Source organism: Lepidochelys kempii, chromosome 3, assembly GCF_965140285.1.
Source record: "Lepidochelys kempii isolate rLepKem1 chromosome 3, rLepKem1.hap1, whole genome shotgun sequence".
Lineage (NCBI taxonomy): Eukaryota > Metazoa > Chordata > Testudines > Cheloniidae > Lepidochelys > Lepidochelys kempii.
In genome coordinates, this window is record NC_136382.1 from 149584855 (window position 1) to 149604694 (window position 19840).

At 44.5% G+C, this 19840-nt stretch overlaps 2 protein-coding genes across 7 annotated transcripts in view; one reads left to right on the forward strand and one right to left on the reverse strand.

Moving 5' to 3' along the window:
• Positions 1-1326: 1326 nt before the first annotated feature.
• MRPL14 (mitochondrial ribosomal protein L14) lies at positions 1327-13872 on the reverse strand. Of its 4 annotated transcripts, none has more exons than XM_073338491.2 (4): positions 13791-13822; positions 8036-8364; positions 4817-4910; positions 1327-1863 (listed from the first exon to the last, which is right to left on the reverse strand). In XM_073338491.2, the coding sequence occupies exons 2-4, from the start codon at positions 8211-8213 to the stop codon at positions 1497-1499; spliced, it is 639 nt and encodes a 212-aa protein (XP_073194592.1). In that variant the 5' UTR covers positions 8214-8364; positions 13791-13822; the 3' UTR covers positions 1327-1496. The 4 variants fall into 4 exon arrangements, with proteins under 4 accessions (XP_073194592.1, XP_073194595.1, XP_073194594.1 ...); XM_073338494.2 differs by lacking the exon at positions 8036-8364 and adding an exon at positions 12392-12442 and having other exon boundaries at positions 13791-13810; XM_073338493.2 differs by lacking the exon at positions 8036-8364 and having other exon boundaries at positions 13791-13872.
• A 116-nt stretch (positions 13873-13988) lies between these two features.
• The window catches only part of TMEM63B (transmembrane protein 63B), a 90519-nt gene continuing 84667 nt past the window's right edge, over positions 13989-19840 (forward strand). For 2 of the 3 annotated variants that reach the window (XM_073338487.2, XM_073338489.2), the window contains exon 1: positions 13991-14196. The gene's annotated coding sequence lies outside the window, so the exon portion shown is untranslated. Of the gene's footprint in view, positions 14197-19840 lie in introns of all 3 variants that reach the window. The other variant, XM_073338490.2, reaches the window with a different exon arrangement.

Here is a 19840-nt window from a genome sequence, read left to right on the forward strand (position 1 = left end):
AGCAAGTGCAGGTTCAGGCATCTAATCTAGCTGCACTTATCACTGTAAACCATCAGAAGTGGAGTTCCTATTCACCAGAGAATCACAGAAATGTAGAACTGGAACGGACCTTGAGAGATCATCTAGTCCAGCCCTCTGCACTGAGGAGGACCAAGTATAACTAGACCATCACTAACAGGTGGTTGTCCAACCTGGTCTTAAAAACCTCCAACAACATGGATTCCACAACCTCCCGTGGAAGCGTACTCCAGAGCTTAACTGTCCTTAGAGTTAGAAAAGAGGCCCTTCCCTCTATCAAAGACACAACAGGTCTTGCATAGAAGAGTGACATAAACGTCCCCTCAAAGCAGGGAAGGGTTTGTTTGGAAGGCGATTGCTATCAAATGAGCTGGAGAAACTGCCCTCAGTTTAAGCTAAAGCTAGAGTCTTCTCTTCCCTTTCGCCACAAAGCTGAGGACCTGGAGAGCAGAAAGTGTGGAGATGCAAAAAGGAACTTGAAAGGATTTAAAGGGAAGTTTTCTAAAAGAGACTGGGTCTAGTTTAAACCCAACCTTTGTGTTGTGTTTTTTTAAAAATGAAAAATTAGGTTGAACGCAGACTGAATATAAGCCTTCCCCAGCGGTGTTTGCAACTCGAACCCAGGAACTAGTGAAGAGAACCAGAAAACGAAACCAGTTATTTCCAAAGCCTTCCACTGGCTCACACATACATTTCTCATCTTTCCCTACAAGATCCTACTCACCTGAGTCCTGGCTTGCATCTCAGATCTTATCACATTGCCTCATGTCCCCATTTGTTTCCTCTCCAGTTCTCACCTCTTCACCTTATTCTGGGGTGCCCACAAACATGGAGCAACTTCTCACTACCAATGTGAGCAGTCCCCTAACACTGTCCTCACTACAATCCCTCCTGAAGACCTGCTTTTTTCTGCAAGGTCCACAGAGACTAGCCCATCACTCAAATGCCTGTAGCACTCCAACATTTCATTTCGATCGTATACTTTTCTCTGGGTCTCCCCCAGTGTCTTATCTGGGTCATTTAGACTTGCAAGTTCTTGGGGGCAGGAACTGCACTTATTTGTGTGTTACTCATCACAAATCATAGTTTCAACAGGCAAGTCGCCAGAACTGAAAAATGCAAAAAAGTAAAAAAAACCAGCATAAACGGGCAAAGCAAGTTAGAGTTTTAACATACTAAGTGTTAATGATCTTGGGGCAGGTTAATACCACAGGCAGGGAAGGGTTCATCTAAAACAGTTTGATTTTCTAACTGCATCACATCCTTTTAGATGGTTTTGCCAAAGCAATCTAAAAAAAAAATACTCAGTGTCTTAAAAATCTTTTATTCAGCTGTAGATCTTAATTCATGAGTAGAAGACAAGTCTCCTGATGAACCTCAATTCTCCTTGGATCCTCTCCTAGGTTAAGTGGAACCATGTGGAACACTTACTGTTTCAAAGTCCATGACGCAGGACAGCCTGAGACCTTTCTTAGTCTTCACACTAAGTGCTGGGCAATGGCCAACACTTTAGAGAACTCTCCTTCGCGCTTCCGCAGTATCAAGGGTATTGGGGTTTTTATTCTAGTCCCCGTTGGGTTTCCATTGTCTTCGATGAGCACCACATTGTTGGAATCAAATCTAGGCATCATGCAAGGGCCAGGCATCCTGTGACCTACAATTAAAGCCTTTTTCTTTTCTCCTTTGATAGCCAGTAGAATTTTATCCCCCACTTTCCCAACTCCAGTCTTGTTATACACATGGATGCATTTGGGCGGCCGATGGTACGGTGTGTTCCCCAAGGCACTGTTGTCCACCACTCGCACGCGGGTCAGTTTCTGTATCGCACTGCATGCTCCAGAGATGCTGGCAAAAGAGAAGTAAGAATGCTAGACAGAGCTTCTCAAACAATCCTTGGGGATCAAGGGCAAAGCTCAGCACAGAATCAAGCTGTTATATAAGCCAGTGATAAGGAGTCAGTGAGAAATACATACCATACTGATGACACATCTACTGCGTGCAAAGTGTTCTTTGAAAGTCAGGTGCTACTTTGGGTTTCACATACAATTTACTAAATGTAAATAAATTATTCATGCGAACAGGGAGTCAAAAGGGCCACTCTACTCTGAAATGTGACTTTAAAACATGATGTTGTGGAGCCTCCCGTTGATTGCACCCTTTAAAACCTCCAGATGCAATGTGTTCAGTTTACAAGTGAAATGATTTTGTTTTGGTTTTTTGTCAGTGCCACAAACAGCACCAGGGATCTGAGGACTTGGCTACACTTGCAAGTTAGAGCGCACTAAAGCAGCCCTGGACGCTCTAACTCCCGACGTGTCCACACTGGCAAGGCACATAGAGCGTCTGGACTCTGCAGCTGGAGCGCTCCTGGTAATCCACCTCCATGAGAAGCATAAAGCTTGCTGAACCCAGGCTGAAACGCCCCAGCATCAGTGTGAACAAGGTGTTGCGTTACTGAGCTGTGACTGGCCTCCGGGAAAACGTCCCATAATCTCCTGAAGTCAAGTGGCCACTCTGGTCATTATTTTGGAATCAGCTGCAAGAATGCGGATATCCCCTTTCCAAGCTCCATTTCTGATAGCCAGTATGCTTATCTGCTCCAGGACACGGCAACCATTACTGTGGAATGCTGCTTGCGGAGAGTGAGAGAGAGGCAGGGGGGCCTGCTGCTGTCTGAATTTACAAGATAGCATGCTGACACGCTCTCAGCCCCAAAAACCCACTCTCTCTCCCCCCCACCACCACATACACACAACATACTCCCTGTCACACTCCACCCCACCCCACTTGAAAAGCACGTTGCAGCCACTTGCACACTGGGATAGCTACCACAATGCACTGCTCTCTGTGGCATTGCAAGAGCTGCTAATGTGGCCACACCAGTGCATTTGCAGCTGACACTGTAAACACAGGGCAGCGTTTTCCCTGCTGCACTCTCCGAAGGGTGGTTTAACTCCCAGCACTCTACATCTGCAAGTCTAGCCATGCCCTGAGAATCAAGCTGGGCTCTTTGTTTCTTGCATGTCCTCATTAGTAATAAAGGTTCTGCAGAATAAATTCTCCCTTCAGAGACACCTGTGAAGTCCCACTGCCTTCCGCGAATGTGCACAGGTGTCACTTAGTCAAAAATTCTCTTCATGATTCAAAAGGAACAGAGCGTGAGCTGGATTCTCTTAGCTATACTGGCTCCATGGGACTAACAAGAATAAAAAGAAGTACAAATGTGTTTGTTAAATCAGCAGATCTGATTCTGAATACACTCAGAGAGAGGAGGGCAGATCTGTACAGTAAGGGGTCATTTTTACATGTTCACTTTTCAGAGTAGAACCTCACTTTAAAATACATTTTTTTAAATTAGTTTTTAAAACATCAAATTTGAATGGTTTATTGGCCCCATTCAAAGAAGACACCTGGCCAAAATCTAGGAAAGTCTCTCACCACTACAAGGGCCCTGTTCAAATTCACTTCACCAGACCCCTTAGGCCCATACTGATCTGATTGCTGGTAAACATCAACCCAGTAGTTTGTTTCTGAATTACACAATGACCACTCAAAGAAGTTCAGGATGAAAGGCCAGCCTATCCACTCAGGTTCTTTCTAGTTTTATAGAGTATAAATTCGCAAAAAGAAAAGGAGGACTTGTGGCACCTTAGAGACTAACCAATTAGTCTCTAAGGTGCCACAAGTCCTCCTTTTCTTTTTGCGAATACAGACTAACACGGCTGTTACTCTGAAACCAGAGTATAAATTGTATAGTAACTAAATCACAGCATCTAGATTCCTCACTCCCTCTTGAAGATGGAGAGTATGTGCACACAACTTTGCCCCCCTCCAGGCCTCCACAAGAAGTGACACACAAACTCCCTGGCTTATCAAGTGCAGCACACACTTGTACTGATTTAAACAGAAATTGGCATTTCAAAGAGCAGTGCTGCACAAACACAGAACAAGATGACAGTCCCCATAGAATGGGTACAGCCTCATATTGTTAGCACCGCATGGCTCCAGAGCCTCTCAGTTTCCCAGTTATCTACCATCAACACCTTTTTGTCACAATCCTTTTAAAAGTCTTGGGGACAAATTCTGCTCTCATTTACCCCAGTGTAAGTGGGAGTCAGTGGTCCTTATTCTGGATGTCCATATAAATGTAGCCCATGGCACTAAGGACGGGAGGAACGAAGCTCCTTTTATAAGGAAATTGTCTTTATTTGCCTCATATACACTGAGCCCAGATACTACAGTGATGGGTGTGACGTGAATGACTAATAAGCGAGTCAATTTAAAACACTAATCCCCCCTGCAAACTAAGGTTCTAATCAATCCTGCAATGAGACCTGTGTTGGTGGCTCCACATACCCTCACAGAGAATATTGCAGGATCAGGGTCCTAAAGGTTAGTCAATGCATTGCATATGTGAAGCTAATCAATAAATGCCTAGAGGCAGGGACAGGCATTTTAAATTAAAAGAAAACAACGTAAAGGACACTGTCAAGATACAAGAAAAGAATTTTCAAAATTATTTTTTGGTCTAAACACCAGACTATTAACACTAGAAGAATTCTAAGCATGTAACTGACTTTTCACCACATGGGGCTTTTTGTTATCTTTTCTGCATTTCACTCAGCTGGCAACAGTAACAAATGGCTTTTCATGGACTGTAATGACAATTTTTCTCTTACACCATTTTTACAGAATTAGAATCATGAGCTTTTGTGTTTGACCTACAAAATCAGTCCGTTTAAAAACAACAACAACAACAGGCGTTCACTAAAGGCTGCTCGCAGTATTTGAAAAGTACCTGAAGTGCCGCTGCTCGACCACTCTGTTTACTTGTGTTAACAGCAAGCCCAGCCGCCTACTCAAGAAAGCCATTGAGATTCTGGTAACAAGCCCTGCAGGAGAAACAAGAGAAATATGGATTCTGGAAATTGGATAGTGCTGATTTCAGTTTTTTAAAAAAGGTAAATCATAGGCGGGACCCCAAAAGACACATCTGGGATGTATAGTACATTGCACTGCTGGGCATACATTACTTGAGTGCTGACAGCATCCTCAGCATTGTACAAACCAGAGCAACAGTCCTTGTTTGAATCTGACAGTCAGTACAACTCAGACGTAAAGCACAGGCAGCATGTTCAATATCACTGCAGTGCAGTTTTCTACTTCAGGGGAAATTTACCATTTTAGTGCCTTTTCCCTCTTAATGCAAGCCATGTAACCATTATTTTGGGAATTGTGGGCATGCATGGCGAGAACATAGTCACTATGTAAGACTTTATTCGACCATTAACAGCTACTAAAATTCTCTCCAAAAAACGGTCAAACAAAATTCTGTTTCCTTTAACGCAGGTTTCAATATAAATTCTTTGGGTTTGTGGATTGCAGGAGGCAAGTCACCACAGAACATGAAAGCAATGAAGAAGCTCCAAATGCCACTGATCAGTGGTGTTCCAAATCTTAGCAAGCAGCAGGCATTCCTCAGCTTGTTTCTAGACCCCAATACTATTTCAGGCAATATTTCCCCGCCTGCGGTGCCCACAGGAAACAATCTCCTGTAATCTAAGAAGTTCTTTCTGGAGCCACAGCTTTGAGTAGTATTGCTATTCTTAACTCCTTGCAGCATTCCAACCTCATTATAGCCTTTTGTAAAGACTTGGGCAGGAATTTATCAGATACCAAAATGTTATCTAAACTAGATTCCCTGACTTTCTCCAGGGCCTATATTTTAGGTGCTTCTATTTCTTTGTACCTATGACCATACAGATTAACTGAACTCTTTCCAACAACACTCCCTTCTGCCTCTCTCCTTCCGGAAGTAACCATTAAAATACAGTTGCCACTTATCTTTTAGCCAATTCTGATAACCTTGGGGCCACGTTTTACATACTGGCACATTTTAAGGACCATCTGAAAAAACCTGCCGCAGCACTTCTGCACCGAAACTCACACAATATAGCATGTATTCTTAACTGTGCTGCAAGTGGCCTCACGTGGGCAGATTTTGAATAAGAGGCTTACCACATTGGAAGTGCGGTATTTTTTGTGGTAAAGAAAAAAACAAAAGAAAACTGCGCCCGGGGGGAGGGAGGGGGGGAAGAGAACAGAACCTGGAATAAATTAGCAATATTTCTTAACATTTTGCCCGATTTCCCCTCCACTGTTCCTAGGGTGACCATCTTCACTGCCAAAAAAGGTGTGTTTTTATAGCAAGAGCGCTCATACATATTAGCAATCTCACTGTGAAATGTACTTTTACTTTTATGTAGCTAGGCAAGCTCAACTATGGCAGGGAGATATAGTAACTTTCCCTAGCAACATGAAGGTTAAGACTACCTATGCCTTGACTCCATTAGGATTTTACAGCAAGGTAGCTTCAGTTACCTCACCCTAAACACACAAAACGTTCCTGGCAGTGAAGAGACAGACTTTGTCCTCAGTTTTGCTAACACTCCTATATATGCTTTATTTTACTAATGGAAGCAAAACTAAGCACATACATGAGTGTTTACATGTTACTCTCACTACCTCCAGAGCCTGTGTCTAAGGCAAGCCATGGATCTTTCCAACAGATGGCATCAATGAGAAATACCAGTGCTTGTCTGCCCCTTTCCTGTACCATGCTGTCTACTTAAACTCTAAATTTGCTATTCGTCAGCAACAGCTATCCTTCCATACGAGGATGATGTCTGCCAGGGGAAAAAAGTCATTGATGAGACTTCAGATGGCTGAGGAGTCCAATCAGTGCTCTACAGGTTTTTCCATATATACGGCAGGTGGTTGCTTGGAGACAGCACAACTGCTGGCCGGGATGCTGTACCCTTTCCTTCCTCCTCTGCCGTTTCTCAGCCTCTTGAGCAAGGCGATTCTCTTCAAACGGGCTGCAGCTTGCTGTATGATGCAAGCCATAGCAGTCTATTGGCAGCCAGCTCTTCCCAATTTGTGGGGTCAATGCCTCTCTTCTGAAGATATACTTCCAAGGTGTCCTTGTAGCTTTTCCTCGGTCCTCCTACCATGACTGGTGTTAAGCAGGGCTGTTATTGCCCAAAACCTTTTTTCATCTATCTTGCTGTGATCTTGATTCTTACTCGATACCTTTCTTCTGGAATTAGGATGGAGTACTGCATGGACGACAAGCTCTTCAACTGTGGTGTCTTCATTCTAAAACTAAGGTCACCAGGACTGTTATTACTGACCTTCAGTATGCTGACGATAGTGCTATCCTCATGCACACTGAGGGTGACTTGCAGTCCAGATCTTTTCTCAGGTGCCTATCATAGCCTGGGATTTTCCCTCAACATTGGGAAGACTAAAGTTCTCCACTAGCCTGCCCTAGCACAAGTTGCCCCCCTTCTCCCACAAATTGTCATCGGTGGTGAACTCCTGGAAAACACTGAGCATTTCATTGGCTCATAAAAAGCCCTTGGATATTTCTAACCCCAAATCCTCTGTGTGGAATGAGATTACAGTCACTGACACAAGATAGCTTCTGCTCTGTTAAAGTGGACAGTGTTCAAGAACTATGTGTGATCAGTATTCCATCTTTATAGCAATGCTGAGAAACTCTTCCATCCCCTCATCCCCTTCACATTCTGCTAGTCTTAACTTTCCCTTTGAGCTGAAATAGCCCCACAATTCAGCTCATGCAGTGAAACACACTTTGCACTTAATACTGTATGAACAGTAAATCAGATCTTCAATTTGTTTGACTAACATCAGCATTTCCAAACTTCCCAAGGAAATGAAAATTTAGACCACTGGCAGCAAGAGCCCAGCAGGTAAGCCGTTTTTTGATCTATTGTATTGGGTGCCAGACACTCCCAAGTTTAGACCCAGCTCCAATATACTCTGTGTAGCCTTTAAGAAGTCATTTATCCTCTCTGCCTTAGTGTCTCCATCTTAACTCCAAGGGGCAGATTAATTTTTTACTGTCTGTATGGTGGTATGTGAATGCTAAGTATTAAAAGCCTGGTTTAATGCTGGTTTAACAGTCATTATAAAGCACTAAAATCCATCCCACCAGTGGCAGCAAAGAACACTTCAACACTCCAGAGAGCTGTTACCACATGCTGGCAAATCTTCAAAGTGGACCAGAGAGGAGACGACAGCATCTGGCACATTCTATTAGAGCAGTAACCGCAAATGTGTGAACAACAAATTAACTTAGTTTTCTTCTTAAGTTTGCTTTCCAGTGTCATTTCTGGACATGTTTCGGTGCTTTGTGGTGCATTTGTAAGAGGCTCTTCCCAGCTTCTCTCAAGCCTTATACAATGCAATCATTGTTCCTTTGGGCACTTCCAAGAGCCACTCATCTGTAGTTGCGATTGCCCAATCAGCACATGAGGGTGCCTTATAATATTGGAGAAAGGAAAGAGAATATTACTGTTTAATATTTAAATATTAACATTCTTCTGATTGTTGACTCATTCGTGCTAGTACAGAAGAGGCCAGTTTTCATGTAGACTAACATTTGTACCATCTTTGTCATGGCCACTGCCCAAAACTAAGACTTGAGATAGCCACCAATCCAAAAGCCAATTTCATGCAGTATAGAGTTTATATGACAAGAGGTGCTTCTTGTCACAGAAATGATCACGGCACTGCAACACAGTAACATATCTAGAGCACTTAAATGATGACTACACGTTAAATCTGTCCTAATTTAGGTCACATGGCTGCAGCTAAACTCTAGCAATTACTTTTATTTCATATTGAGAGGGTCCAACTCTGTAAATCCAAGACCTTGAAGCTCTTTTACCCATCTTCCCCCAATCTGACCAATTTTTTTTCGGAATAAGTTTTAGGGGAAAAAAAAAAGTTAATCAAATATTCGCTCACCAAAGTGATAATTCCTAGTCTCCTGATTAAGTCTGAATGTGCAATAACCCACTGCAGTAAACATTCCATTCTCAAGTGTATTGCAGCATTCTCCCCACTTCAACAGGCCTTCAGCGGACTTACACAAAGCTCAAACACTGCACAGGAAGAGGAACCGTTCATTGGTCACAAACCACTGAAGGTTATTTATGCACTGTACCATTTTCAAGTGTCGTATTAAAACTCCCAGCTTACCTTACCACCTCTCCACTAGGCAATAAAGATGTGTTTTATTAATCTTGCAAATGTAAGTGTTTTCCAACAGAAGCAAATACACTGCAGTTCTGGAATATTCCACTCCACCGAACAGAAAGTAGCCAACCCAGAATATTTTATCTAACACACACGGGCTGCCTCATTAACTAGTATGATCAGAGGACATCTTACCACTAAAATAATAGCAGTGACCATGCGTGTTTACTCCCAAAGGGAGCCAAACAATCCACAAGTTGCTGAGTACCTTCTTCAGCACTCAAACCACATGGGAAACAAGACTTGAGTCTTCAAATTCTCTTTATTTTATTTGTGAGTCTGCCAATAGGAAAGGTGGCTTCCCCCCACACACACACTTTAGCAACATTTTGCAAGACCATCTCCCCTGTCAACTCCATTTTGGGTGATAAAACCTTAATGCCCATTCCAGGGGTACTTTGTATAGACAGTCACCATGATTACTACATACATTTCTATAGCTCAATTCAAGTAATAAAAGCACCCAGAGACAAATTGGAAATGCACTCTGCAAAACTGTTTACTAATGGCACATTAGGTCACTATAGGATTAAAAGAAATTTTAAAACAAAAGGCCAGAACATCCACTTTTAAGGGACACAATTAACTTGAAATCTAGTCAGTTTTAAAAATGAGTTAACCACCTGCTTCCAAGTCCCCTGGGAATGTTTGTAGTTTCACAGTCACATTTTCCTATTTATAACTTTTTTTCCTGTCCCCTGTTACTAGGTGAAAGGGCAAACACTGAAACCAACTAAATACAAAATTGCTGTTAAATTCACAAAACACAACAGGGGAAAACATCTTTCTCACTCTTAACTGTAGCAATATTATCTTAATAGTCAGTTTAGCAGGGTCTAGCCTGACCATTCTTTCAAACTGAGACTGAAAAAAAGTCAAATTCTGGGCACTAGCACGTACAGATTTGAAATGAGTTCTTCATTCATCATTAAAATGAAGGCAATGAACTCAAGATGATATGCACTATGCAAATGTCCAAACCTGCAGCAGCAGTGTATGGGTTTATTTATAGAATGTCTGCCAACCTGCTCTACAAGAGCCAACTGTGAGCTACAGGGGCTCAACCGATTCAGATTTTTCTTCAGAAAGAAAGAGATGTGATTAAGAGCTCGTGTGTGTTAAAAACACAGGAGATATTCATTACAAAGGCATAATTGGTTTTACATTTATGACACACTATAGAGGCCAAAACTCACACAGAGGGACTTAATTCTTCTAAAATTCAAGTTTTATTAATAGGACTGGTTACTAACCAGAGTATTTATTGGTTCAAGGCAATAACAGAAACTCATTATACCTGTGTTTTAAGAAGGAACAATTCTACTTTTGCATAGTTTCCAAGAGAATCACAAGAATTTGGAATTGGTTCTCAGGATCATAATTAACCAGAGAAAAAAATAAAGACACTGAAGTGTTCCAAATTGAAATTCAGGCCTTTCTTTTTAGTGCTATAGATGCCTGAAAACCTTTTCATAGTAAAATTCCCACTAAAATCTTTTGGGAGTGCAAACTAATCCAAACATTAACCTGCATAACTGGATTTTGCTTTCTAGTCCCCACAGAGTGTGCACATGCACATATATACACCTCAAATCTCAAAACAAACTTATCTCTTTTAAAGATTAGTGAGATCTAGTGGACAGGACAAACAGGAAGTCAGAAGACTGGGTCTATTCCCAGTTCTACCACTGACCTGTTATCCAACCATGGCTGTCTTCATAGCAAAAGGGCGTGGAGGTTGTTTACCCTGAGATAGCTAACTGAGTCAGCTGTCTCAATGTAAAATCTTGGTGCAGACCAACCTAGTTTTTACCCTAAGGTAGCTAGTTGAGGCCAATCCCAGGTCGGGGTATAGGGCTGACCTCTACTGGCTACATCAAGGTAAATGCAAAAAAAAAAGGGAGTACTTGTGGCACCTTAGAGACTAACCAATTTATTTGAGCATAAGCTTTCGTGAGCTACAGCTCACTTCATTGGATGCAGATTTCCTTTTTTTTTTTTGTGAATACAGACTAACACGGCTGTTACTCTGAAACCTATCAAGGTAAACGTTATCTGTGCTTTGTCTCCACTGGGATTTTACTGAGAAATAGCTATCTTGATGTAAAACTGTCTTCGTCCATTTCACCTTAGCTTCTTTGTGCTTGTCTTCACCAGACATTTACCACCTTGCATTAACTGCCTGCGGGTATGTCTTCACTGCAGTTGGCCCAGGCATTTACATGGGTGCTGCCCCAATCCCCTCCTATCAACATACAGAATCCTGTCTCCCAAAGTTTGGTGGTGCTTTCAACACAGGCTAGCTGGCACAGCTGGAGGTATGAATAAGAATTTGGGTTCCATCTTCATTCAGGCTGATAGATCACACACAGTGCAGGGAGGACTAAATCATTTGAGCACTGATAGTCCTCTGATGCCTTCTCATAATTCCCTCCAAAGGGCAGAAAAATTCTTCCACAATTCACTGGGATGGAATCGGACAGGCTCAGCATACTACAGCACAAAGAACCATGTGGCATGGCCCCAGAAGTCCTAGTGATACACCCAGATGAGTGCAGCTCTAGGGAGGGCACAGTAACTTGGGTATGGCTTTGCACTGTGGCTGCTCACACCCAGGTTAAGCTAACCAGAACGGATTTAATAATTTTATTAAGATAATGTTGAAGTAAAAAAGAAAACTGTACAGAGTTTAGGCACAGAAGTTTCTCAACCTAATTAACTCTGCATATCCCAAAGGTTGTTACAAGGAGGAGGAAGAAAAAAATGTTCTCCTTAACTTGTGAGGCTAAGACAAGAAGCAATGGGCTTCGGGAGGTTTAGGTTGCACATTAGGAAGAACTTCCTGTGAGAGTGGTTAAGCAAAGAAATAAATTGTCTAGGGAGGTTGTGGAACCTCCATCATTGTCAATTTTTAAGAGCAGTTTAAACAAACACCTGTCAGGGATGGTCTAGATCCGGGGGGGGGGGGGTGTTTAGAACTCCTATTCATTTACTGTAAGAGTAAAAATGCATTGATACTAAGAAGACTAAACATAAATAATATTTGGGGAGGGAGGTATACTGGACCCTGAAAGGTGTGCCAGGAATGAGGGAGCAAGATTTTCTTTGTATTAGACTGCAATAACGTTTTCAACAACTTTCCCAAAGGTCGCATCGGTTGAGAAACATTGCCCTTTGTTGATCCTAGAGTAAAGTCCCTAGCCTTTGTTTGCCAGAGGCTGGGAATGGGAGACCAGGGATGGATTACTTGATGATTCCCTCTTCTGTTCATTCCCTCCGAAACATTTGGCACTGGCCACTGTCAGAAGACAAAAAGAAAAGGAGTACTTGTGGCACCTTAGAGACTAACCAATTTATTTGAGCATGAGCTTTCGTGAGCTACAGCTCACTTCACTGGGCCAGATGGACCATTGGTCTGACCCAGTATGGCCATTCTTATGTTCTCAAGAACAAATTTTGTAAGTTGTAATACACATGTGGTGTATCCGAGCTAGACTACTGAAAGGGTCTAGCCTAGACATACCCATTGGCTGACTTTTCTAGTTATGCTGTAAGCTCATTGAGGCAGGGATTGGCTATTATTATGTCTGTACAGTACTAAAATAATGGCCCCCAGTTTTGGTTGGGGACTGGAGGCACTAGTATAATACAAAAGAATAACCAGGATGGCCTCACCAAGCCCTATCTAAACCTGAGTTAAGTGTCCCTTGAGCTCCAGAAAGGTTACAAGGGCAGGCCATGACAGGTGTAACAGAGAGGCTGCAGGTTTCAAAGTAGCAGCTGTGTTAGTCTGTATTCGCAAAAAGAAAAGGAGTACTAGTGGCACCTTAGAGACTAACCAATTTATTTGAGCATGAGCTTTCGTGAGCATGCATCCAATGAAGTGAGCTGTAGCTCAGGAAAGCTTATGCTCAAATAAATTGGTTAGTCTCTAAGGTGCCACTAGTACTCCTTTTCTTTTTAGAGAGGCTGCAGAGTTTAGTACAGTTTCCTTTTGTGAATGTATACTTGAGACAGGAAAGGAAAACAGAGACTTTGTGCTTACAGGGGACAGGCTAGAAGACCATGCAGGGACAGTCAATAGGTGGACCGCTGGCCAAATCCAGACCACCGGACGCTTTTGAACACTCTTGTCATTGACTTTTTTTTTATCGTTCTCCTTTTCCCTGGAGTCTGGAAATTTGGACAAGGACCAAAAAAAAAACCGACTACCCCGATCTACAGCGACGCTGCACCTACAGGAAACGAGGGTGCACAGGGCGGTGGGCAGAGGAAGATGCAGCAAGACTCGGGGGTGGCCTCGGCTGGGGAATGAGGAAGGTTTTAGGACATATGTCGAGACCCGTCTCCCCCTCCCAGCCCCCTGCTGTGCACCACGCCGGCAGCCGCCCGGGGTGGCGGCAGCAGCAGCGGGCCATGGCCCGCCCCAGGCCACACGCGGCCGGGCAGCGCCCCGCACCGGAGAGCGGCCCGCGGCGGGGTCCCGGCCGGGGCGGGCGGGCGGGCTCTGGCTGCCCCGCGTGGCGCAGGGAACGGGCCCCTCCCGGGGCGGGCACCGGCCCAAGGTCACTCGAGGAACCCAGGAGTCCGGGTCTCCCCCTACCCCGCCCTCCGCGCATGGCGCCCCGCGCCCCCCAATCACTCACAGGCCGCAGGCTCCCCGGCTCGATCCCCCAGCGCGCATGCGCAAAAGGGGGAGCCTGTGCGAGCAAACAGAGGAACGATCCGATCGGCTGAGGGGAGGGAGGCGCATGCGCATCAGCCACTGGCGAGCGGCGCCGGAATAGCTCCTCCCACCAGCGCCGCCACCTCCTCCTACGCAGGGAGAGGCCACGCCCTCTCGCTCCTTGTCTCCTCCTCGCTCTTCCAGCTGAGCCGGGCGGAGGCTGGAGCAGGAGGTTTAGCTGGTGTGGGGCCGGGGTGCCTCCCGTGAGCGAGTGCGGTGCGGTGCGGTGCGGTGCCGTGCCGCCCTCCCTGCTTCGGAGGGGCCAGCTGGAGCCCTTGGGGAGTCCAGCAGAAGGAGTGGGGAGCCGGTCCGTGTCTGACACTGGGGTAAGTGAGCAGCCCGGCAGACGCTGCATTGCAATGGCTCGTTCCTTTCCCCTCCCTCCGCCCCTCGCTTTTCTTCCCTTTGCAGCAGCAGCTCCAAGAACCTGTCTCCAAGGCAGCCTGGAAATATGAATGTCTCCCTCTGTGTGTGCACCTCTCCCCGCCCGTGGGAACGGCTCTCTCCTTCCCCGCTCCAGGATCGGTTTCCAATAGATCCGTGGGGGTGCGTGTCGCTCAGCCTGCCTGCCCGCCTCCGGAACAATAGAAGCGGGATCGCTAGGGAGGTGGCTCCTGCAAATGCCCTGTTTGCCTCTTGTGTGATTTCTCCCCCGCCCCGCCCCGTCCTTTGCGGAGCCCGGCAGCGGGCTCAGAGGCTAGGTTACAGGGTATCCAGGGCTGCCCGCCGACACATGCTAGCCTCATCGCAATAAACACAATGACTCATTCACCATTTCTGTAGCGAAATTTTTTATTTATTTATTTTACCTGGCCCAGCTCTGTCTCCTTGCAGTTCCCTGACTCTCCCCCAATGTCAAAAGCAAATCGCCAAGGAGGAAACGTTGTATTTTCATGCTACTGACGCTGGATGTTAGGATTGATCCAGGTTTCACTGACAGGGTGTGTGTGTGTATCAAGATGGCAAGAGGAGGCTGAGTGCTTCTTTATTGTTCTCCCCTTTTGGTGGGGTTGGGTAGCGTGATGTGATGTTGGTTCATGGTGCTGCAGTCTCCTTCTCCCTGAAGGAAGGTGTAGTTGAGGGGAGTTACTTCATGCTACAGTCCCACTCCAGAGCGGCTCTTCTTTGTAGATGGCTCTGCAGCAGCCCTTCAAACTGCAACAGTATTCCTGGGAGAGAGGCCTGGAAGATCCAGGCTCTGGAGGCAAAATCCACCATCATCCTCCTCAGTCAAAGTTGAATCCACCCTGCCTCTTCAGGGAGCTAAAGGACTTCCTTGCTTCTGTCCAGTGGCTCATTGTCTGTCAATCAGTCTGATCCTTTTAATGGTGCCTGGCTGGACTGAAAAGGCTCTGAGGCAATGTGAGTGCAGCTAACAAACAGCTGGGTCAGCTGGGATCTCTGTCAGAGACCTAACTCCGAGGCACTGGAGATGCTTTCCTCTGTCTGGTTTGGACTCTATGGGGCAACTATTCTTCTCAGCCCAAGCAAGGGTGCAAGAAAATTATTTTATCTTAAGCTAGATTACACCTGCTAAACCCTTTATCTGCTGCATACTGACCTCAGCTATTTACTTGCTTACTTTGTCTCCCCACCCCTTTCACTAATGCTTCACCACCTCCTCTTCCTCCTCCTCACTTTCTTCCAGGGTGTCTTTCTCCTGCTGCTCTGCTATAAATAAAAAGGTGTCTTAAAAGCAAAGGAGGCAACCAGCAGAGCTGGGGTGTGAATCCTGAGCTGCTGCCATTCCTGTTTGTTGTGACTTGAGAATTGTGCATTTTGACCTCCCTCCTTCCATTAATGATAGTAACATTGTCTAATTTTATTCCAAGTCATGGTGTGCTAATGTGGGTCATCATCTCATGGTGTTGCCCTGCTCCCCTCCCCTCCCCAGGGATGAATTAGCTAATGTTGAGCCATGTACAGTACCAGATATGTGCACAGTATTATGTATTATTAACTGGCTTGGAGTTGAAACCCAGCTTTGTTCAGATTTGTCATTCTGGATGCAATTTATTCTTTTGACATTGTAAACAAAATGCTAAAAGACTTGAATTTTTAGTGAGCAATAAAATAAAAGTATTTAGGGGACATCTCATGGCCCTTCTGACCACACTGTATTGGAAAATCGCTTAATATTTTTAAAATGACATTTTTGATGCTGAATTATAACATAACTTACATGTGTATGGCCTTTTTGAAAGGTAAGGGGGAGCTGATGAAGACTCTGAGGGGCATGAATGACACACCCAAGAGCTCTTGAAACTTTGATGTGATTGGCTGGCAGTTTTCATACCGATGGCATTGGTTCTGAAGTTAGTGCTTTCTTAACAACAGTGTGTCTCCATCCCACTAACAGGCTGAACTGTACAAGAAGTGTTAGAGCTTTGGCTTAAATTGCCTCTTTGATTTTATTGCCATTAGCATTTAAAAATGTAAATCGCATGGTATTCCCATTTATCTAAGTACCAGTCCCTTCTGTGTGGAGATTCTAACAGTCAAGTATGTATTATTCACTAGTTCCCTAGCTCCATTTAAACAGAAAAATAATAAACGTAACCCTGGCCTCAAAGAGCTTATAATTTAAAGCCCTCTTTTTACAGTCAGATCCAAATTGGGATACAGTTGCACCTGCATGACATGCCATGGGTTACAGTTTCAGGACTATACTTAGTGGGGTTAGAATGCATAAATATGTATGTATGTATGTAATCAGTGGAATCTTACTTTTGTAGCTGCAGAAATATTGTAACATAAAACCATATTCCTGATGAAAAGCTGATGCCTATAGCTATCCCGTATGACCCCCCTCTCAATGATAAATTACACAAGTGACGGTCATAGCATCTTATCCTTTGCATTTAGCATGATGTAGATCCATATCACTTGGAGGGCCGAACCCGGTTGTGACTAGGAGGAGTATTTCATGCTGTCTAATGGAGTGATGATGTATCTATGCCCCTGACAGCTAGTAAAATGAAAAAGAGGTGGGTTGGACCATTTGTTAGTTGTGATAGTTGACATTTCCCTGCAGGAGGGCAAGGTGTCTGCTTCCCTTGAAGGAACAGCTGTCAGGCTTGGTCTCATTGGCTGGTGACCTCCTCCTAGTGACAGACAAAAGACCTGTACAGTGCAGTGTCCTTGCTGTCTCAGTACCCTAGACTTGAATGAAAGTGAGTGGGCTGAAGCTCAGCCCTGGTAGGACAGATGATGCTGATGTGTCAGTAGTGTGGAGGCTATAGTGAAAGTAGCTTTGCCCCTTCACTGAGGGAGGTTTTCAGTCTGTGGGTGCTTTTGGGTCCCTGACTGACCACCATGGCTGCAGGATAAAAACACCTTTTTTCATGTATCTCTGTCTCTCTGAGTACTCGCCACAGTTATAGAATTGTAGGACTGGAAGGGACCTTCAGAGACCATCTAGTCCAGTTCCTTGCACTCATGGCAGGACTAAATATTATCTAGACCATCCATGACAGGTGATTGTCTAACCTGCTCTTAAAAATCTCTAATGAGAGAGATTCCACAACCTCCCTCAGCAATTTTTCAGTGCTTAACAACCCTGACAGATAGGAAGTTTTTCCTAATGTCCAATCTAAACTGCCTTTGCTGCAACTTAAGCCCATTTCTTCTTGTCCTAGCTTCAGAGGTTAAGGAGAACAATTTCTCTCCCTCCTCCTTGTAACAACCTTTTATGTACTTGAAAATTATCATTACCCCTCTCAGTCTTCTCTTCTCCAGACTAAACAGCCCCAATTTTTCAATGTTTCCTCATAGGTCATGTTTCTCAATGTTTCATCATTTTTGTTGCTCTTCCCTGGACTTTTTGCAATTTGTCCACATCTTTCCTGAAATGTGGTGCCCAGAACTGGACACATTACTCTGTGCCGATACGGCCTCAACTGGAGTAGAGCGGAAGAATTACTTCTCACGTCTTGCTTACAACACTGCTGCTAATACATTCTGTAATGATGTTTGCTTTTTTGCAACAATGTTACCCTGTTGTCTCATATTTAGCTTGTGGTCCATTATGACCCCCAGATCCCTTTCCACAGTGCTCCTTCCTAGGCAGTCATTTCCCATTTTGTATGTGTGCAACTGATTGTTCCTTCCTAAGTGGAGTATTTTGCATTTGTCCTTATTGAATTTCATCTTATTTGCTTCAGACCATTTCTTCAGTTTGTCCAGATCACTTTGAATTTTAATCCTATCCTCCAAAGCACTTGAAATCCCTTCCAGCTTGGTATCGTCCTCAGACACGGCTGTTACTCTGAAACCAGACTTTATACATGTACTCTCTATGCCATTATCTAAATCATTGATGAAGATATTGAACAGAGCCAGATCCAGAACTGATCCCTGTGAGACACTCCGCCCCCCCCCCCCCCCGATATGCCCTTCCAGCTTGACTGTGAACCACTGATAACTAATCTCTGGGAACGTTTTTCCAACCAGTTATGCATCAACCTATAATATCTCCATCTATAGTAGCATCCATTCCCTAGTTTGTTTATCCTTGCCTCTGGCTTTGTGGATGGGATTGTTCTACTATGCTGTGCATGGGGCTGGCCTTGAAAGGACTGGTTGCACAGAATGTGGCTGTATTCGCTAGAGGGGACATTACACCAGTTTCCCCGAATATGACATTGGCTTCCTCTTCCACTTCAAGTACAATTTGAGATGTTGATATTGCTCTATAAAGCTTGTGTGTGGAATGGGTCCTGGCCACCTGGGAGACCTGCCTCTCCCCACATGTAGCATTGTGACAACTGACAGCAGCTGGGGACAAGCCAAGATTGGGGTCAGGCAGATATGTAGAGGTAGGATAACAACAGGGGCAGGGTAGGGGGAGGATAACAACACTTCTAGAGCCTCCAAGAGTCTTGAAGCACTTTGCAAAGGTAGTTAAGTATTATTCCTGTCTTGCAAGTGGGGAAACTAAGGCATGGGGAGTAAAGGACTTGCCCACCATTGTACACCAAGACAGAGCCAGGGCTAGGACTCTCTCTGCTGTCCTTCAGTCCCCTGCTCCAACCACTAAGCCAGTGATACTCGGACAGAGGCTCACGAGCTGCAAGTGGCTCTTTAATGTGTCTCCTGCGGCTCTCTGCAGCATGATAATAAAACACGGTGTGATTTAATTATTAACCAAACAGGATACTTTTACTATGTTATTAACCAACTATAGTTGTTAAAATAATAATACTTGGTCAGTCTTTTTGCTGTAAGAATAATATATAAGAAATATTTCCCATTACACTATTTAAATATGAATATATGTGTTATAGTAAATGAAACAATAAATTCACACTACCGTGGCTCTTATGGGTAATGTTGATCGCTAATTTGGTTTCTGACCCACTAAGGTCTGAGTGTCACTGCATGTTGCTTCTTCCTAAAAGCATGTCCACTGGGGGATGTAAATGCCACACAGAGAATCTGGAATATGACTGTGGGCAGCCCACAGTCCATTGCTGGTTACAGAGCTCCCAACTGAATGGAGGACAAGTTGTGAGGAATGTACTGGGGTCATATATGGGGGGGAAAGAGGAGCTTAGAGTGCCCGTTACACAGACCTGAAGCCCAACGCTGATATGTATGTCTGTGCCTAGGAAACACTGATCTAGATGTACAGTACATGCTGTACCAGGAACCCTTCCCTCCCTCCCCGCCTGTTCTGGTTGATGAGGCAGTCTATTTCACACCTTAATCTGGGTGGATGGTCATTGGCTGTTGGGGAGGAATGTCCATTTCCAGTAATAGCTCATAGTGACCAAGTGGTTTGTGTTAGATCTGGTCCCCTTTAGGACAGTGTATCCTGACTTCTGCAGGTGCCTCACCCCATGACTGGAGAAAACCTTTGAGACCACATTGCAGGGATAAAGCCCATCTAGTCTAGCTACAGGTCACAGGGTGGGGTTTAATAGCTTTTTATCCCTCTAACGCTTCAGAATCTGTGCAGAGAGCAAGCAT

Bases quoted from the DNA above. Each gene is read 5' to 3' on its own strand.
- MRPL14 (XM_073338491.2), bottom strand. From the start codon at position 8,213: ATGACACTGGAAAGCAAACTTAAGAAGAAAACTAAGTTAATTTGTTGT. The intron at 4,911-8,035 runs GTGGGATGGATT...TTTCTCCTGCAG, and splicing joins AGTGTTCTTTGCTGCCACTG to GGCTTGTTACCAGAATCTCA. The intron at 1,864-4,816 runs GTACTTTTCAAA...CTCTTTTGCCAG, and splicing joins GTCGAGCAGCGGCACTTCAG to CATCTCTGGAGCATGCAGTG.